Consider the following 22449-nt stretch of genomic DNA (forward strand, 5'->3'; position numbering starts at 1 on the left):
TCCTGTACTTTATAATGGAAGGCATGGAAAAGAACCCCGGTTCTTTGCCAAATACCAAGGCAAAATCTTAAACATTGAACTTTGAAATGCTCTGGGGAAGAAATCCCTAAATGCATCGTTTTCTAATGAAACACAGCTTCTCATTCTTAACTCCAATCTAGAAAAGGGGCATAATGGGACAGCAAGTCTCCTTCTAGCATTACTTAAACATCCCCAGTAGACAATTCCACACCTCATCCTGGGAACTAAAAAGGAGACCTTTCCCCATTACTTCACAGTTAGACTCAGCAGCAGACCTTCTAAAGTAGACAAACACTTTCTCCTTTAACCTTCGCCAAGTAGCCAAGGGACCCTTTATAGGAATGAGCTCACAATAAGTACCAGGGATTTTGAAATCAGACATGAGTGTCTTAGAAGGCTACCTATACTCCAGATATTGGCTTTTCATATTTAAAATATTTTAAATTTATGTTTAAATTTTTTTCTTTCTGGAATACAGCTAATTTAGTCCTTTTAAAATTTTTGAACAAAAGTGTAGCAACAACAGCAAACCAAAGAGCACAACACCCATTTCAGTCCAATACTCTGAATCTCCAACCCTTGAAGAATTGAATGTGCTTTTAAACTTGGAAAATGTGTTCCCCACTATTTAACCTAAATGCCACTATAATTATAACCATTTCAAACTTATTCCTATAATTCTTTCTGCAAGATATCCAATTAGAATAAAGTGTTAATCTAAGCAATGAAAATAGAATGGAAACCTGCAATTATATAGTCAAACTTTTCTCATGTTAGAACAGAATGAAGAAAGGCATTATTTAATTAAAATACCAAATGCCACAATCCATGAGGAAAACCAAGCATAATGTAAGTACCGAAGATAGAAGGTGATATTAAAGACAAAACCTCATGTCTAATACTTGACATTATGTATGAACTTGAATTATACCCCAAAGAAATATTCCTATTCTTGGTGGTAACCATTAGTGAATGTATTTCATGTACATTATTTTTAAAACATAGCATGGGGAAAACAAATGTTGCCTGCTGCTTCTTCAGCTGGACACAAGTTCCTGGTACACAGGTCTGATCCAGAGCATGTTTCATTACACCCAGCCTGTTTTGCTCTTATAACCAGTCCCTTTGACCATCAGAAATTACAAACCCTTATTGCAACCCCATCTTAAAATGTCTTTTGTAGCTCCTTCACCCAAATTAAGAGTAAGAATACTGAGAACCAAATAAGACTAAAAGGGAAACTGTTGCTTGCAATCCTATTAACAATACTTACTTACAGGAATAAGTCCTGCAAGTTTAAATATTAAAAAAAAGCAATAATGCAAGTACTTAGTTTAAAAATGTTAATGAAGTTTTCACTGAAATGTACTAGCTGGCATTCTATTTGATATTATTAAGTTATTATTATAAGTGAGTTTGATGAGTCATAACTTCCTGATTATCTGCAGGGAAGTCTGACCAAATTATTGGCAATTTGTAGTTAATGTTTATTTAATAAGTAAACAGAATATTCAGTTTCCAGAATTACTATATGTGTACCATGAAATAAAGAATACATGTATATATGAATATAAGAAGTAAATATGAAAAATGATAGTATATCAATGAAGAGAATCATATCTAATAAGAAAGCTTATTATTACTATTATAGAGATAAATGTAACTAGCCTAGCCTGTCATGGATATACTATAGATATTTTTCCCAGGTTCAAGGGTCAGAACAAATATATATATACATATATATATATATATATATATATGTATATATACCTACATATGTTTTATATAATATTATATAAAATATATATATGCAGGTTAAAAGGTCAGAAAATATGTTACTGTATTTATGCCACATATACAAAATATATATCATTCATTAAAGTGTTCAAAAATATTTGCCTTAAAAAGATGCAGGCTATATTACACTTATCGTCATTCTAAGCACTTAGATACATACATAATGTACTAGGCATTCTATAGGATAGAACAAAACTGTATGAGAAGATGGAGTTGTAAATACAAGATTCTCCCTTAAGAAAAACTGACCCTGTCCTGCCTGCCCTCCCTATAGCATGTGACTGTGTTCATCCTTTTCCTCCTTATTGACATTGTCTTCTTTAGTTTGTAGAGCAACATATTCCATATTCTTCTGCCTTTTTCCTCCCTTATGGCTTTTTTTTTTTTGTCTTCTCTTCAGGATTCCTCTTCCCTTTCCTGCATTTTTAATATTGCCTATCCCATTATTCCAGGTTTCTAGCCTAAATTTTCTTCTCTTGCTTATGGAACACACTTTCAGTAAGTGATCTCATCTTTCCTATAGTGTCAATGTCCATGCTCTTAACCCTTGTTTATGTCTCCAGTTCAACTCATTGACAAGCCCATACTGTTAAAAGTCAAATCTGTATTTCCAGCTCAGATCTTTCTCCTGAGACATAGTGCCTACTAGATAATCCAACTGCTTCACAGCACGTCAAACTTAGCTTGTCTAAAATCAAATCCTTAATTTTGCTGACCTTATAGCTTAAAACTTTATCTTCCCTTCTTATTTCCTATTTCAATCAGTGACACCACCACACACCTATCTGAATAAGCTGGAAATCTAGATGTCCAGTTTGACATCACCTGCCCTCACCACCTACATCCATTTTGGCACATTGTCTTGTCAGTTTTGCCTCTTTGACAGTTCTCAGCAATGTCCATCATTTTCCATCCCTTTTTATTAGGCAGTCTTAATTAAAGTCTATACTGTTTCTTATGTGGCTGGTTGAGTATCCTCCTAACTGATTTTCACCTTCTTGGCTGTCCTATCAAAGACATAATAAAGACAGAATGATCTCCCTAAAATGCAAATATTATCATGTCATTTTGTTTTTAATACTATATGGCTCATCAAATCTTTTAAGGTTAGAAGATTCTAAATTCCCTGGTGTATAATAGAAGTCTCCTCATATGCAACTTGCAACTCTTGCTCATTTTCCTGCCACTCAGTTCCTGAAACTCTACTGTCATAAGTAAAATGTTGCATTCTGTATATACTGTCCATTCTATATATAATGTCTTTGTGTACATTGCTCACTCTAAGACACTTTTCCTTTCTCACCTCCATTAACTTTCTCTCTCCTGCTCATTCCTCCCTTCTGAATCACACACACACACACACACACACACACACACACACACACACACACACACACACACACACACTTCATTTGGATCAATACAGTTGTTTCTTCAAAATCAGCCTGAATCTTGGAGAAGATTCTCTCATGACAAAACCACTCAAAATATTAAGCTCCCACATGTTCTGATGAATACCTCTTTTAAAACCATTTTATATTACATCTGAATAAACTGTTTTTTTTATTCTCCCTCTAAACTGAAAAGTCCTTCTTCTTAGAATAATTCTGGCACATAGGAAGTGTTCAAATTGGTAGTTCTAATTAATAAGTAATGTGGGGAGAACTTATTAAAAAAATCCATCCCATTTAAAATGTAGTTTTCAGAAGTCAAGGCTATGGCGTTTGTTACTGTTATTGAAAAAAAAAAGATTAAAAAAAAATACTTTATTTTCCTCTAAGTTCCTCTTTGTTAAATAGTAACAAAGTATAGCTCTCAGCATATTTTTCAGCGCAAATCTGTAAGTACTATAATTAATTCTTTTTCAATTGTTATTAATTTACCTTTTAAATTTAAGGTTCACTATAAGCAATACTTTAAATATACTTCTTAAAATGAACTTTTAATTTGTCACTGTTCTCCTCAAACTTTCCAGTGACCCCAGCTTATTACAAAGAAGATCCAAAGTCTTTGCAGTCTACAATCCCTCTCTGATTACACTGCCTTCCATATAACATCCTCTTAATAAATATTATTGAGTGAATTTACTGTTGAATATGTTATATTTTCAGCATTCTCAGGAAGGCAATATATGGAATTGCATTGAAACATTCCTCAGATAAAACGATAATTGTTTACATTCTCCATGGAGCTCATTTGCTGCTGGTTTCAGCCACCTATTTAACGTGATGCAGTCTTAGATATTTCCTTTATACTATAAAACCATCTCAAAATGAGGATTACAAAATGTATGTTTTGCAAAGTTTTTACGTGCTGTATAATTACTATGGAGAAAGCATATGTTGAGAATTAAAATGTTTTAAGTTAAGTTTAGACCCTAAATTTACTGCAAAATTATGTGTTTGGTTTCCTAAAAACTGATATAAATACTGAAGGCTATGTCAGGTATTTATTTGAAAACAGCTTTGTAGCCTTTGGGAAATTCTTTATTCTATGTAATCACTTAAGAGTAAAAGGATGAATCTGAAACTATAAGAGGCGTATTACAGATGATTAGAATGAATTTAGTTAAATGGAGGGAAAAAATTAACCTTGAACTTGCTATGGTATACCAGATATACTGAAATTGTAGTCCCTCCTTTGAACATAATGACCTCATTCTACAAGCAGCATTAAGTAGTACTTTTCCATACATGTTGTATAAAGGTGTATATTGTTCCTTGGTTAACCACCATCTCTTGTCTTAAAAATAAAATGGATTTTCCATCATTAAATGTTTAAATGAAGGAATGTGAAATGTCGTCTATTTCTTCATACTTTTTTGGAGTAATAATGTCTTTTGTGATTTCTTTTTTCTCTTTTTGTCAGCACTTAAGATCTTTTATAAAAAGGACCTGTCCGCAGAGTGGGAGTGTAGAAATGCACAATTAAAACAAGTCTTTATTACTTCACTGTTTGTTAATTAACTGAACAGCTTCATCAGCAGATCTATCAAGCTTTCTTTCCTGAAGTTTTAAAGACTAAGTAATGTGAGAATGAGTCTCTTGTGCAGTATGTGTGGTATGGAACAATTGGATTCGTTTTCATCTCATATGCAATAACATGGTGTGAAAATCAATGAGGAGTAAAGGTGTGGGTAATTAAAAGATGCTTTGTTTTCATTTTATATAAAATGCCTTTAATCTGTTTGCAAAAAAAAATCCCTTAAACAAATAAGCAAAAAGCCATACATATACACAAAAGACAAAAGTCATGTGAATTAGAAAGGTATTCAAGTTAGTGCAAAGAGTATTAACTGAAAATGAATTTACTGCGAATGAGAATCATGCAATAAAATGATTGACTTTAAAACAAAAATCTCATCGTGCCATTCCCTTATTAAACCACTGCAAGTGGTTTACACTAATAAAGACCTAATAGAGACGTGGGTCCCTGCATGCACCACCAACCTCCTCTGCCAGCACTTCCCCACTGTCTTAACTCTAAGCTCAGAGCTGTTCTTTGAGTTCTTTGATATGCCATGCTCCTCTGGGCCTCAGGGACATCCAACATGTTTCTTCTGCTTGGAAAACAATTACTTTTCTCCACTAATCTAATTTTTACTCATATTTCAGAATTCAGAGGGGAGTGTTCTCTGAGAATTCTTCTGGATCACCTGCAGCAGGTGGAGGTGCAGATGGGAGAGATGTCACCACTTAGAAAATATTTAAGAGCATATAGAAGCAATTTTTATTGTACTAGTGTCTGCTGGACTGAGTGTTGCTGTCCTTTAGTGCTCAAGGACCAGGATGCTAAATGATCCACAAGGTGAGGTCAGTTTTGCACATTGAAATATTGTCCCTCTCAAAATGCAAATAGTGTCCCCATTGAGAAATAATGATTGAGAGAATAGATCAAGTCCTTTATTAAAATTTATATTAGCTCTCTGTAATTTTAAGTAAATAATTTTATTGGTTATTTAATATTAGGCCAAATAAAATTATTGGGCGAGGGGCAGGGATCTTTATTTCTGATGTGTTCTTCTAAGTAAAGAGAATTAAAGAAGTGTGACATTCTTGACTTCTGATTCAGCATTCAGAATGTTCCTTTACTCATTCTCCCTTATGGAAGACAAAAGGCTCCTTTGATTTGTAAATTTGGAAAATATAACCCAAGGATCCTGTTCAGACTTCCTCCCTTGGGAATGGGCTGCCTACCATCCTGCTCCTCCTTAGGGAAACTTCACAGTATTGCTAGGTGTTGGAGGGTAAGTCTGCCTAATTGTGGATTACAATCCACAAACCCATTAACTTTTCTCACGAAACTGCATTTTCTACCAATAATAAAAATGATATTTAGCTTCCATCTGATACTCTTTCAAACTTTTAACTTGTTAGCCTCCCTTACAAAACGCATCATTTCCTTCTTAGGCCAGACCGCCTTTAAGAAACAAGTCACAGGAAGCAAAATTTTAGAGAGCAAAATAAAAGCAAATATAAACAAAGTAACAGGGCTTCTTGTGTGGCCACGCCTTTGGTTATGGACAAAGTATTTTGATTCGGATTTTTCATTTGTGCAGTTAGGTTTCAATTTCTGCTGCCTGGACAAAACGCTTTCAAGCCAGACACAGGATCTTGTAAAGGGATTCTTAGGTGTTAGCTAGTGGGCAGGCGCTCGCAGCCTGGCAAGTAGAACTGAGGCCACAGAGACCTTAGTGAAGGCACAGGCCTGAGAAAGATGAGAGAATCAGACCGAGCATAAGGCTCAGCAGAACTGCTGTGTCTTCATGATATAGATGTCTTCAGGCTTCAAGATGTTAACGAGCAGAGCTTTTCCTGAGCAGGCACTGGTGAGGCAAAGCTACCTCTGTGGGAAAGAGAGTCTGTCCAGTTATGGGTCTCTTAAACAACAGAGGAAGGAACTATGCTTTCTCAAATCTCAAAGGTGGGTAAGCTCTTTATGTGCTGGAGAGCCCTAGGGAGTCTCTAGATTTAAGTTATTAGACAGAGGTCTAGGTAAATAGCATTAGGTCAGCTGCCCAAAATTCCATTCTGAATTCAGGACCAAGAAAGAAAATCTGGAGGAACAGTTGGAAACTACTCAGATCACTACTGGGTGTGGTTCAAAGTGATTTGGTCATTATAACTGGCCCTGCAGTTCTTCCCCGTGCTCTAATAGAGTATTCCCCAAAACTGCATGGACATCAAAAATGGAGAAATGGCAAAGTCAGCAGAAGCGCAAGACTGTGGAATTGTTCCTTCCCAACCCCGGAGACCCAGACTTCAAAAGCTTCAACAGCAGCTTAAATTCAGAAAGGGAGTCAGTGGCAGCAGCAACTGGGCACAGGACTAAATTGTCAATTCACAGGAAATGGTGACAGCTGTATTACTAGACAAACCTCACCTGGAATGCTGCACCAAGTGCTAGGGACTCAAAGCTGAGAGAAAATGGACATTAAAAGATTTTGGAATGTATCAACTTAGAAGAGAAAAAAGTAAGATTGGGTGACTGTGTCTATCACTGCCATGAAACTCTCAAGAGCCACTTTCTGAGAGAGGTTATGGTAGACATAGGGGCCTTCCACCATCCGCCTCCCCTAATGTGTTAAATGTACAGTACCAAAATTCATCAATTCAACCTTACTAGAGGTTTCTCCTATTAGTTCAGGTTAACAGTTCTTAATTCTGTAAAATTTACTAGCGTTCTGTTGAGGCTAAACCTAAATACTTTTCTCTACTTACTCCACTTCTTAAACTCTTGAAATGCTTCTGTATTCTTTGGCCAAAATTGAGGGAAAGGTTTTTTACTTTGTCCTCATATTTGTTTGAGCTTTTATTATCAGTTTCTTATTGTCTTCTTTCATTCTCTTGCAAAATCTCTAGGTGACTGGACATAATTTGGGATAAGGAATTTTTAGCCCTGGTAACAGAGTAGCCTTTAGTATTAATTTAATTTATTCGGTGACAAACTAATAGTTATGTATACCAAAATCCATTCTCTTCTCCTTCTTTAGTAATTGCATCCTGTATTTTATTTATGTGCCCAATGGAAAGACTCTGTTTTCCACCTTCCCTACTATTCATTAAACATGGCCTTGTCACTAATTAAGGACCAATGAATGTAAACAGAAAAGTGTGTAATTTCAAGGAAAATTCCTTAGATGATATCTGACATGTGCCCTTCACCTATTTTTTGTTCTTTCTTGTTTTCCCTCCATACTGCTTCTTGAAAAGTAGATGTGTTGGTTGGAGATCTAGCAGCCACCTTGAAGTATAAAAACAAGGACCACATGCTAGAGATGGGGAAGCAGAGACCTAAAAGGAACCTGGATTCCTGATGAGTCTTCTACTTGAGAGAATGAAAGTTTTTATATACAGTGGTATTAGGGTTCTCCAGAGAAATAGAACCAATAGGATAGACATAGATACAGATATAGATATAGATAGATATCAATACAATGAGATTTATTATAGGAGTTGGACCACAAGTTTATTTAAGCTGAGAAGTCCCACCATCTGCCGTCTGTCAACTGGACAGCCAAGGAAAGCCAATGTTTTTTTAAAAATGTTTCTTGGCACTTTCTTTTTATATGTTTTGCTTACTATGAATCCTTTGCTATGTTCACATTCATTATTTTTCTTTTTATAACTTGTTCTTTGTATACTAAGGAAATGAGCTCCTTAAATCTCATGTATTACACATACTTCTCTTACTTTGTAATTTTTTACGTCACCATATTTTTCCTGCAATTAAAATAATTATTTGGTCAAATTTGTTAGTTTTTTCCCCCTTCTTCGTTGTTTTTAGGTTTTATGTCAACCTTCTTTCCCCACTTATCACAATTTCTTCTAGAATTTATTATTGTTATTCTTTTTTGTAATTAATATTTGGATCACTCTGAAGCTGGTTTTTGTACAATAGCATGTTTAGTTGCCAACTTCATTTTTTAATTTAATTTTTTTTGCCTAGGTGTATAGTCATTTGCCCAAGACCATGTTCCAGCATCCTTATTTCTTTATGAATATTTTTCATGTACTAAATCCCCATATATATATATATATATATATGAACATCTATTTTTTTACTCTAGCTTGAATAATTGGTCTTTCACTCTATAGAGACCAAATGCTTTAGTTACTTGTCATTTTTTAGTATTTTTAAATCCAGATCAGAGACAATCCCTCGTTAATAATCTCTTTTGGGACATCCCTGGAAATTTTCCCTTGTTTAATTTTTAAACTTTACTCCTATTTCTGTATCTCCCTTCTTAGCCCCTCAAGAAAGTCATGTTATTTTGTTTTAGATAACATTTATTAAATTTAGAAGAACCAACATAGCCAAAATAATGTCTTGTTACCCACAAGCCAGATGTACATTTCTATTTTTCATAATTTTTTATGTTCTTTTGTTGGAATTCTTCATATAAGAACGTTTCTCACTAAAATATTTCTAAGCTATTTTATTTATTTTGTTAATATTGTAAAAGGTATCCTTTCTTCCTTTATATTTTAAATAAAAAACACTATAAAAGCTATTATGTTCTATATGCTCATTTCATGGCAAACATTTTAATTTATTTTATTATTATTATTATTTATTTTTTTTGCCGTACGCGGGCCTCTCACTGTTGTGGCCTCTCCCGTTGCGGAGCACAGGCTCCGGACGCGCAAACTTAGCGGCCATGGCTCACGGGCGCAGCCGCTCTGCGGCATGTGGGATCTTCCTCGACCGGGGCACGAACCCGTGTCCCCTGCATCGGCAGGCGAACTCTCAACCACTGCGCCACCAGGGAAGCCCTATTTTATTATTTTTTCAAAAATTGTTTGATTCGTTCTTTTGTGTTTTCCAGGTATAAAATTTTAGAAGAATAATATTTCCAAGTATAAGTATTTCTTCTGCTCCCACGTCCACAATTCACGGAATTCAGCACCAGCATGACCTGTCCACACTGAAAGAACTGAGTCATCCATTGAGGAAACAAGAAAATATAGAAACAATGAAATGAAATGAGCAGGATGCACGATTTCCCAGTTGCAGAAAATAAGTCAACAGGAGGCTGGCCAAGAAGGAGCAATTAGGATGAGAGAGAAAGGAGAGGAAACTCATCAGTACTTGGAATTGAATGGAACACTTTTTGGTTTTTTCCATCTTTTCAGTCTCCTCACCTAGAAGAGGTGAAGTGTGTTATCTAGATGGCAAAATTGGGAACTATAAATTGGACAGACTAGACTCAGCTCGCTTCTTGGGAATGAACATATGACAGGCAGCAGAACTTCCTCTCTGTTCTTCCCATTCCATGACCTCAAACTCTGGGTCTAGCATTGCCTGTTTCTGAGGAGGTGAGTCTCCTTATTCCTGGGTTGGGAGACCAAATTTGCTCTCAAACTAAGATATCTTCCAATGGAAACTTTACAAAACTATTGATGACATTTTGGCCTCCATTTTTGAATCCTTTGTCTTATATACCAATTTATTTAGAATCCAGGCAGGAAAGAAGTATAATTTGATTGGGCTTCTCAGAGACCTGCACAAGAACTTAAGGTCCCTGAGGGCAGAGATCCTATCTTTTTTAATATTCTCTCTCTAATGTACAGTGGTTAAGAGTGAGAATTCTGGACTCAGACTAAATTGGTTTCACAATCTGGCTACACTATTTACAAGCTCTATTATGTGTGATAAACATCTTCAATGAAACTCATTTTCACTGTGAGAAAGTAATAATAATGGTACCTACTTAAAAGTGTGCCTGCAAGAATTAACCTGGATAACCTATGGTAAAGTTTAGACAATGAGCATTACATGCTAAGCACTCAATAAAAGTTGGCGATTGCTATTATGACACTTAGGGGGTAAAAAATAAATATGACCTTAAATGAATGTAATCTATCAAAAACAAAAATGGACTAGTTGTTAGGAAATTTGAACACTGGAATCCAGACTTGTGCAAGTACAAACATAATCTTCCAAAAAAGAAATTTCTCTAACAAAAAAGAGAAGACTTTTGTGAAAATCAGGCCACACAAGTTGTTCATGCATTATGTAAATACACTAACAAACAATCTGAATTTATCCTAGAAATTCTAGGAGAGTTGATTATTAGGAAATCTATAAATATAAAGTACTTAAGAATATGTTTTAACTAGATTATATAAATTGAACAAGATATTTTATATATGTGTATGTATATATATATGTATGTATGTGTGTGTGTGTGTGTGTGTATATATATATATATATATATATATATATATATATGCTATCTATCCATCCATATCTTCTCTTGGGTACCCTCTGACCCATCTGTGAGGTTGACCAGATTCCCAGAGGAGCTCCAGAACATCTGCCTATGGGGTTATCCCAGGGCCCCATGCCTGGGCATCAGATCCATGTGAGTGGACTGGCAAGTATACCATTCCTGCTGACTGGCATGATGTGAATCAAGCAAGACTGGACTGTCAGAATTGTACAGACACATTGATTCTGCGTGACTCTCACTCGCATGGGATACAGGACAAATTCAAAGCTTTGGCTACCCATAGTTCAGCACCGGTCCTTGGGTTTGAGCATTGAGCAGGCATTGGCTCTTGTACATCTGCGTTATGAGCATGGTGCTGTCTCCAGTCTACAGCACCCAAGAGTGGTAAGGATGGCAGCAGTCATTCTTTGCCCTGTGAACCAGTCATCACTTGTATCTAGGGTGGTCACTCACCCATTCTGAAAATCCCACTCTACCTGTCTGTCAGCCCTTCTCGGGTGGCTGCTCCTATCTCTTCCTGGGACTTTGAGACAATTGCTCTACAATGTAATCAGGTCCTTCTTACATGTTTCCTCTTTTGCTTCTAATTGATGTAATGTTGTGCTCTCCTTGGTTGGTCTTAAGCTGTGCCAAGGCAGGGCAGTCATTCCTTGCATGAATATGATGGCTCATCCCACTCCTTCCATGGCCCCTCTTATTGGTGGCAATGAGTAGATGACAGGAATGCAATCCACATGGGAAGAAATCACATTCTAGAAATGCAGTGATAATATTCTAAACTTCTCAAGAGAGGACATGTTTGGAAGATGTGTTGTTCTATATGCTATAAATATCCTAAAGGTAAATTGAGCATGACCAGAAATATAATTATCATTTACTTTTACCTGCACACTTTGGGTAAGACTTATGTTTGTGGTCATCATCAATAAAGCACAGTTACAACTTTTGAGAATCTAGTGTTTATGGTTGGCAGGATATATGCTGCAGCATCGTAAGTAATGATGTAACCAGAATTAATTAAATGGTATTAGGGAACTATAGAGCCAAGAAGATCTATATTATTTGAATACAAACAGATTCTGGAGAACCACTGCTTTGTGATTAACAACAGGTACTACCTCTTTCTTGGAAAAGCATATGAGAAATTAGTTTAAAATTATGCACTTGGCAATAAAGAACAGGAAGCGATGATTCTTGGACATGAACAAGAATAGACTGTGCCTTTTTAACTGTATCAAGAATCTTCACAAGCTCTGATTGGACAATAAATGTGTAATTTCCTCTTCTCTACCTATTATTCTAAATCATAATTGACAAATCACTCTGCCCTGCATGGATCCATGAATTTTGTAATGCACTTTGGAGTTCTGCAAAAGTATATTTGCCTGGGGTGCCACACGCCATAGGAGTGGCCTTGAATGACAATATACCAGGAAGTCAAGTAAAAACATGTGATATAACTATTTCAAATAATATGAAAAGATATTTTAAAAAATTTAACATATTTGTTAAAAACATAGTAAAGATTAAATTTAGATTATTTCCTTAACAAAACATGTTAAGGAAACATGTTTCCATCTCAGAGCTATCACCATAAGTATTGACAAAAACAGAAACTTTGGGATTAGACAATCTGCATTTGAGTCCAGTTTCTATCACTTACTGGCTTTTGGTTCCTGTAAATACTTACTATTAAAGTCTAAGTTTTTTTATCAGTAAAATTAAGTAGGGCAATCTTATCTATGTCATAGGATTGTTGTGACAGTTAAGTAAAAAATTGCTTGCAATATACTTAGCAAAATGCCTGGAACATAGCAAGAAGGTGGGATGGTGGGGTAGTCCAAGAGAGAGGGGATATATATATATATACACATATAGCTGATTCACTTCACTGTACAGCAGAAACTAACACAACATTGTAAAGCAATTATACTCCAATAAAAAGAAAAAAACACCATCACCCAAGCTGAGAAACAACTTTACAAACAGTGGATAAGGAAACAATTCATAAGGAAAACCACATGATGTCAGTGTGTCAAATTCTGAGTAGGCTGAGAGATGCATAGGCTTGAATGGGAAAACTAAATATTGTAAAGATAGACCTCTCTCCTGTTCATTTTATATGTTTATGGAATTCTATTTAAATACCAAATTCTTTTAATTTAATATAATTACCCGATCTTCATATGAAATAGTATATAGGCCATAAAATCTTAATGGATTTTGAAAAATGCAATGATTAAGGGCTTGGTCTATCAAATATGTAATTATATTATGCTCTAATAATTAAAACTGGGAAGTGTTCACATAAGAATCAACTGAGAGATAATAAAACTGAAGAGCTTAGAAACAAAATTTTTAGCTTATGGAGATGTAGATATATATAGATATATAGATAGATATGAAGCTAGCATCCCAAAATAATAAAAATATAGACTACTCAATCTACGACTGTGCAAGAATGAAGTGGACAAAATAAAATTGTAATATCACTTCTCTGCATTATCCGGTAACTTCCAGTTGTCTCAAAGACTAAATAATAAAATAAGTAGTTATTTATAGTATATAAACTCATGATTGTGTACAAAGAGTGGAACTATAACAAAAGAGATCAACACATTGAAAACCTTACATTTTTGTGTTAAAAACATTATAAACAAAATTTTAAAAAGCAGTCCTTTCCCTAATGCATACTGCCAGGAACATAGTATGAGCTCAGTAATAACACAAGTGTTCAGTCTTAGGGGGACATTTTAGTTAGCTATGGCACATCCATAAAATGGAGATTTTTTTAGCAGCCACTGAAATTATCTTTTAAATAGCTTTTGATTATTTTGAAAATAATTATAATTCTAAGAAACAAATCTTAAGAGATATAAAATATACAATATGAACCTGATATCAGAAATAAAAAATAATAAAAAGGAATAAATCAAAATTTGACAGCAATTATCTTGAGGTGATTTAAATATTTCATCTTTGTACTTTTCTGCATTTACAGGGCAGAATTTTTAAAAAGACAAAATAGTCAAAGTATATGCTGCGTTTATAAACCAGCAACAGGACTCTAATGAAGACAAGAAAATTGGGAAGGAAGTTATTTTTATTCAAATGGATAATAGGTAAGAACTCTCTCATTTTAGAATTTTTTTAGTTTAAATAACTACAGGACTTTCAAATACACTTTTCCCCTGGTATATTAGAGAGAATAAAGGAAAGTTAATGTTGAAAATATAGTTGGCAGTACCCTACTGGTGAGAATTAAACCAATAAATCATGTGAGACTCTGTGGGTAATCATGTAACTATCAACAATAGAGCATATAGTATTGTATTAAACTTTAAACCTACTTTTACTTTTTGGGTCAAGGTTGAGATATCAGGAAATGAAGTGTAGGGTATAAGCAGCATAAGAACATTTTTTTTTCAAGTTAGGGTAAGGGAATATCCATGGAGAAACACATGTAATGCGGTGGAGAGTTGCAGAGAATGACGATACTGAAGTTGTCATTAAATTTAGCCAAGTCCTTGATGTGAGAAATTTCAATTCATTGTTGATGACACAGATTGCAGAAGCATATGGAAGCAATTAGAGGAAGGTAAATGGAGACTGTGGGTACAAGCTGCATGTTTGTGGAGCTTGACTAGATAAAAGGAATAATATGGGATGAGATCTAAAAGAGGCAATGAAGACTTGGGTATCTTCTTTCAGAGCAGAGGAAATATGAGCATGAAAGAAAACCAAAGGAGAAGACAAAATTGATGATTCCCTGGTCGGGGTGGGGAATATATGAGTAAGAGCAGTGTCTCGTTATGAGCCAGTAGCAGGTTCTGTAGCAGGGGCTGAGGGTTTAGATTTCTAGATAAGAAGAGCATTCCTCTTCCGCCAAGATTAGTGGGAAGGAAGCTCTAATAGATGTAAAAATTCATCAGAAGACAGGCAGCTAGGGTGAGGGGAGCAGTGTAGTATGTGAAGGCAAGGAGCACTTGATCAACTGAGGCTGGCTCTCCATGAATTAGATGTATGACTTGAGGCCGTGTGTAATGTTTGCTGGACTTATCAAACTTGTTGGGTCTGTTTCTCCTCAGATCAATGGGGATATTATGCAGTCCATATAATTTTCCGTATGATTTGGAGACATTCTGTAAAATATGAGAAATCCTTTAAAAAGGTGTAATTCATCCTTACAGTAAATAGAGTAATTTTATCATGAAATGAGGTGGATGAGGGCTAGATGAAGGCAGATAAAGATTAAGAATTTTTGAAGAAATTTGTTGTAAATTTTAATGCAGCGCTCATGGCCTAAGAGAATGGAAGAGCTGGTAGCCCTGACAGAAGCTTGTTAACTTCCTCTGACAATCCTCCGACAATCTTGCTTTCTGAATATGATGCTTTTGATGAGTGCCTAACATGTTTGAGCTTAAAAACTCTTCTTACACACTATCTTCATTTAGCAATGTGGATGATGTTTATTAGACTTCTCATTTAAAAACCTCTCTGAGGCTTCTCCCATGGTGGCCTTTTAGACTTACAGTGCTGGGCACTATGGAAATATCTTAGAATCCAGATGAACAGTGGGTCCGTGGGAACAGAGAGATTCTCACGCCCAAAAATCTCCATAAAACATCTACAGCATTGTCTCAGGTTGCTTGGAGAAACTGCATTCATATTCATAATGTATTGCATAATTATGAGATCCTGATTTTCATATTTCCCAGTGTGCCTTTTCAGCTCTGCTGTATTACCAAGTTAAAGGAGACAACACAACTTTACAAAATTAGAGTGTTCTGTTTTTTGTGTCACTTTTTGACATTACTCTATTTTAATTTGTTCATCACTGATCCCAATAAAGACAAACTGTCATTGTAACCATTGCCCAGCATGCAATACATTAGTCTTATTGCCTCTACAACAGCTGTTCATGTGTCTCTTTCTCTGTCATTCAATGATGATGTGTCCTTTTCTATATGCAATGCCAGAAAATCTGGGAGAGCTCACAGCACAACACCTCCATATGAACTGGATTAAGTAGAGGAAAAACTTATTGTATATCATCATTTTATTTCTATTACTTAGTACAGAAAGGAAGGCACTTCATTATATGTGCTGAATAAATAAAGGATGAATATTATACTTTTTACTAACTTTGTAATTTTTGCCTTTCATCTAAACTGTTTAGATCTCAGTTTCCTCATATAGAAATTGAGAATGATAGAAACTGCCTTACCTGTCTCTGTAAAAATCAAATGAGCAAACTTTGTATCTTCAACAAAGAGATGAAAGGTTTTTACAAACCTGGACAATATTTACAGTAGTTCCTTAAATCTCAGATTAATGCACATGATAGCTTCAAATGTCATCTTCATTATTTTAAAAAATACTATTTTGTTGAGAAAATTTTGTTTGTATGACTCTACATATCCGCAGGGATCTCTGGAGAGAGCCATGGAGTGTATTAGGATCTTAGTTTAGGATGTGATAGGCAACCCTGTGCCCAAGCTTAGATAAGAAGAGGGCACAAAAAAACCAATGATGCAGCCAACAGTAGGTTGTTAAAAGTGGGGTGCAAGATCTCAGACTCTCTTTTTCCCAAGATTTGTCTGTAACAATCCCAAGATTGTGCTGCTCAAACTTCCTTCTAGGGGGCAGCAGTGCCCTGGAATTTTGCCAATATCCTTTGTCTCTTTAAATCTTAGTTCAGTGACTCAGATCTTCAAAGAAGCAAAGTCAAAGGAAATAAATGTGCTAATTATGTTATCACATACTGATATTAGGAAAAGGTAATAGTCTACCCAAAGTTGTTAGAAGGAAGTGTTGTTGAGGGCATTAATACAGAAAACATCATAAAATGTACAGTTAAGAGACATATATTACAAAAGACTTTGTTCAAAGGAGAGAAGCCATCATTTCACTATTGAATATATAGTTTATTTTTACTATCACGTTTAATGTATACTTTATTGCTATTAAAATGAAAACTACTAAAGATAAATGTATATTTAGAGAATGAAAATTTGAGATATGGGTTTTTAAGTATGTGAGAATTAAGATCTTGTGAACAAAAAAATTTTCCCAAGAAATGTAAATAATAATTTTTGGAGGAAATGCAAAGAGACCTGACTTGGGCTTCTTGAATTTGCTTTGATTTGTTAGAAACATATATTGAATTGATGATTTTTATTTTACAAAACAACTCAAAGTACTGAGCAGAAATCACTTCACAGCTTTTGATACCTGCACTAGTCCTCTACTAGTTGAGACAGTAGGCCATAGTAAATCTTGACACCAAATTATACATGAATTGCTTTTCTTATCTCACTTGGCCATAGTCAATTTCAGTTCTAATTATAGGGGGCTTATTAAAATGTTTGGAAACTCTTCTTTTACAGTTTTGTATAATGACCCCTTTTATCATGATCTGCTAGACCTTGGTACCGAACTCTAGGGATAAGGGTTGGATACTGTGGGCGTGATGACTCAGATGACTCTGTTCATCCAGCAGGAGAAAGATGGTGGCTCCAATTAGTCCCTACTAAAAATTAACCCGTAAGGTCTTTCCTTTCTTTATACCATCATTATTTGAGTGGAATGAGGAGCACCCTCACTTTACCTCTTGTTTTCAATTGTCTTCTCTTCATGATAATTTGTCCTGAATTTTTATTTAATGATACTTGAGAATTAGGATGAGGGTGAGGAGAAGAAAAAAGTATTGTTTGCCCAGGGCTCTGAACTGTTCTGAACTAAGCTCATTTATTATAACATTAGAGGAGGACCTTGCTTCGTTGTCATTATTTTGCAGAATATATGGTACTGACATTTTCCCTTTCTCCAAGGGAGATAATTAGACCAAATGGGAAAAATTCTTCTGTGAGTTATATATGTCTTAATTTTTTTCACCAAGTTCTCTTACTCCTCACTTTTAATTGCCAAATCTTAGAGCTATGAAAAAAATACATTGCCAGTAATCTTATAATGAGATCTGATATTATTTATGTAGAACATATTCACTCTTTAACAGCTTTCCTTATTTAACATTTGGTGAAAGTACATAATTATTACTGGAGGAATTTAATATTCTTCAAACATGCTGTTCTTTTTTTAGTGTTTCCTTGTCGCTTATAAAAAAATATTTTATATGCTATTGATTCAATGGGGGTGACACTTTTAAGATGAATTCATAAATGCCCGTAGAGGATCAACCATTACACATGCAAAGCGAAATTCTGTCACACTGACATTAATGATGGCTACTATAATCACTGGCTCCTCTTTTATTAGGATTTTTATTAATTAATGCAAAGTCTACTATTGGCCTTATAAAAGTGCTCATCTGTTTTCCTTTAATTTCAAATAGATTAAAAGTAAGATTTGGTGTTAATTAAAAACTTAGGATTTATGAGGATTTTAATTGCAAACATTTCAGTGGTGAACATGTAGATGACTCCTAGTTCTGTTTGCTAATAAACATGGTATTGAACAATGACAAGACAAAAGAATAAATCATTCGCAGAGAAGTACACTATCATTGGCTGTATTGTCCATGTGTATTGAATCCTGTCTAGCCAGGGGCAGATAAGAGAGGCTCAACAGCTCAGGATTTCCTTGGGGGTTTTAAACTTTTACCTGACGTCTGGAAATTTTACTTTTACTTTGAAAATGTGGATGGGTTTAAACTTAAAGAAAAATCATCAGGTTTAATGAGTTTAATGGAAATACTCTGACATCATAGTCTGCAAATATGATTTCATCTGTCTATCTTTAAGTTGAATTTAGGTTGTATAGTGTAACTGATGTCCAAAAGGTCCCTACAAGTTTCCCATTTTATTATTTATTATCTTAACCAGAGCCTGTTGCAATAAAAGGGCCATCTTCTGTGGTGACCTGTAGCACAGGTATTTTGCAATTAGCATCTTTGCATGTTCTCCTCTGGCATGAGTCAGGTTTAGCCTTGTCACACTGGGCTTTTAAGGGGAGCTCTATCTTTGCAGCCCAGGCTACATGTGACAAGATTAAATTGGCACACTTTACTGTATAGCTCTTGTGTTCCTGGCAGTGCTAGCCTGGCTGATGCCTCTGAGAGAAGGCTCAGCTGTCACTCAGTGACCCATTAACACTACTGTTCGATCATGCAGTGTCATTTTTCTCATTCTCATGGAGATAATGCTCCCTGGAGATCTCCAGTACCTGCAGGAATGAAAGAGAACAGCAGAGACAGGCTAACTATCAAAGAAGGAGCAAACAACACAGCAAGACCATGAATTCCACAAGCAGAATTTTAAATTGAGTGAAAAGATGAAGCCAATTTATGACGTCTGGGGTGGGAAGGTGGGAGGAGGATGGAGTTTTAATAGATATAATAACTTTTTAACAAGCTATTTTCTTCTTCCTGCCTGAATACTATAAGAGGTATCCATGATAATACTTATAACTAGGTTAGAGAAGGCAGCTGCTTTGAATATGTCATAGGGATTTGAGTGAGAATTTATTTATAAACAGGGATTTTTGTGTTTTATTTGTTTATTTACAAACAGGTGGAGGATATAAAACAAAGCACATATTAAGGTGTATTGCTTAATAGTCTAAATAGAACAGAATCCCTGTTTATGGATGGCTTATCAGGGTACAAAATCACAAAAACACAAAAGAGGAAAATGGTATGTGATCTTTGTAACGCTAGGCGTTAAGACTTCTTTTGTCCTATGATTAAACCAACTGCTTAAGCAAACTCTGTTGCTCTTCAATCCAAACTGCATGTTGTTTAGTGCGTCACTTTATAAGAAGTTATGCTTTCTAATGTTTACTACATAAGGAAATATTATAAGAACATGCTTCTTGATTTCCCACACTAAGACTGGTTCTGTTTAGATTGATATAAAAACAAGAAACAAAGCCATATGAATCTTGATATTTTCTAAGGAAACCTGTTGAAGACGTGATAGGAATAGACCAACACCCCTCCAAAAAAATTAGTCAGAAAATAGGGATAAAATTGAACAGGATTCAGGATGACAATAAAGAGCAAGGAAAAGTGCCATGTAAAAACTTGTTAGTAGCTACTTTAACCCTGATTCCTTCCTGGACACATAGAACATCCATTCCATCTATGCTTAGATCATTTCAACCCTGATTTCAATTTTCGCACACCAGGCAAAGCTTGTTATTGGGTTTAGACTTTTAATCTCAGGTAGGGATTTGTGTACCATCACGTGCCCTCCCTCACCACCAATCAGGAGACACAGGTGCTAGAATCCATAGTGTAAATGTGCTATTCTTCCGGTGCACCAACTTTTTAAAAAAAGTGTGTGTTTTTTTAACTTATGTAAACTAAAAATAATTTGCATCTTTATTTTTACTTTAAAATAAACATGGTGTATTGTGGAGTAGGGTAAAATATTCATACATATTTTAATGATTTTTAAAAAGACTTTAAAGAAATATTGGTAAGAACATCTTTGGCTTAACCTGTCAGAGCTCTTGTGTGCCTTAAGGATTGTGTTTTCTCCTCTTTTCCATTGAATACAACGTTCAGGAAGCATTACTTTAGCGTATAGCAGGGAAAAGGGACCCAGATTATGATGTTTTAGCAATGATGATGGCGTTAGTTAGGAACAGAGTGTAGTTCAGCCTAGTCTTCCAGGGCAAGAAACAACCTTTATTCTTAATTTTACAGTTGGAAGGCACTGTAAAAATCAGCTGATCCAGGCTGCGGCCCGTGGCCTCGCGCAGCATGACGTGGCCTCTGCCACCAGCGCACGGTCATCGTGGTGCAGCGTGTGTTTTGGGGGTGGAGGGTACACTGGAGACTGGGACTCAGGTGACCCTGGCAGATGGAGACTCACGGCCTCCCTGGCTGCACTCCATGAGGAAGATGCTGGCTGCTGCTGTCTCTAGCGTGCTGTCTGTTGTCACCCAGAAGCCCGCTAACAGGGTGCTTGTGGCATCCTGTAACTATTCAAATGATGCTACATTTGAGATTAAGAAATGTGATCTTTATCGGTTGGAAGAGGGTGCCCCTGTCACCGCAGTGCTCACCCGGGAGGATGGACTCAAATACTACAGGATGATGCAGAACATTTGTCGAATGGAATTGAAGGCGGATCAGTTGTAAAAACAGAAATTTATTCGTGGTTTCTGTCACTTGTGTGATGGTCAGGAAGCTTGTTGTGTGGGTCTTGAGGCTGGGCTAAATCCCACGGATCATGTTATTGCATCCTGTCAGGCTCACGGTTCATGTGTACTCATGGACTTTCTGTCCCATCAATTCTAGCAGAGCTGACAGGTCGAAGAGGTGGCTGTGTTGAAGGAGAAGGAGGGTCAATGCATATGTATGCTAATAACTTCTATGGAGGCAATGGCACTGTTGGCGCTCAGGGACTGCTGGGAGCTGGTATTGCTCTGGCCTGTAAATGTAAGGGAAACAATGAGGTGTGTTAGACTCTACATGGGAATGGTGCCGCTAATCAGGGTCAGATATCTGAAGCTTATAATATGACAGCTGTGTGGAATTTACCTTGTATTTTCATCTGTGAGAATAACCGCTATGGAATGGGAATATCTGTTGAGAGAGCTGCAGCCAACACTGATTACTACAAGAGAGGCAGTTTCATCCCTGGCCTAAAGGTAGATGGAATGGAGGTTCTGTGTGTTCGGGAGGCAACTGAGGTTGCAGCTGACTATTGTAGATCTGGAAAGGGGCCCATACTGATGGAGCTGCTGACATACCATTATCATGGACACAGTATGAGTCACCCTGGAATCAGTTATCGTACACGAGAAGAAGTTCAGAATTTAAGAAGTAAGAGCCATCCTATCATGCTTCTCAAAGATAAAATGGTAAACAACAAACTTGCCAGTATTGAAGAATTGAAGGAAATTGATGTTGAAGTGAGGAAAGAAATTGATGCTGCTGCTCAGTTTGCTATAACCAATCCTGAACCACCTTTGGAAAAATTAAGCCATCACATCTACAGCACTAATCCACCTTTTGAAATTCGTGATGCAAATCAGTGGATCAGGTTTAAGTCAGTCAGTTAAAAGGAGAATATATTCACGGTCAACTTTAAGAAACTGTGTACTTAATTTTGTTAAGGAGGAATAAAACCCGTAAAACAAAAGTCTTTTAAACTTTTATTAAGAGGAATTGAGATAATTAAGAGATAATGGAAAGGCATAAATGAGATCACAGAAAGATATACATTCAGTTGAGCATTACATTCAATTGTACATTATTGCATTAAAAGATACTATACAGTTAATCATTTAGTATTGTTAAAAGACAAACTGAGGCACATTAAAATTTTCAAGAGTTGATTTTGAGCATACATCAGTTAGAATCAGTCCAAACAAAAGGTGGAGTATTCTACCAACAGGAGCTGGGGGAGAGGTTTTTAGAGAGA

General features: G+C 35.9%; 1 protein-coding gene across 1 annotated transcript; it reads left to right on the forward strand.

Moving 5' to 3' along the window:
* Window positions 1-20912: 20912 nt before the first annotated feature.
* PDHA2 (pyruvate dehydrogenase E1 subunit alpha 2) lies at window positions 20913-22087 on the forward strand (the record flags this gene model as incomplete). Its single annotated transcript, XM_082652773.1, is given in 4 exon segments — window positions 20913-21158; window positions 21162-21276; window positions 21279-21440; window positions 21534-22087. Coding segments are annotated over 4 exon segments (1077 nt in total).
* Window positions 22088-22449: the final 362 nt, after the last annotated feature.

The sequence above is a fragment of the Grampus griseus genome, assembly GCF_964374135.1.
Source record: "Grampus griseus genome assembly, chromosome: 4".
NCBI classification, from domain to species: domain Eukaryota; kingdom Metazoa; phylum Chordata; class Mammalia; order Artiodactyla; family Delphinidae; genus Grampus; species Grampus griseus.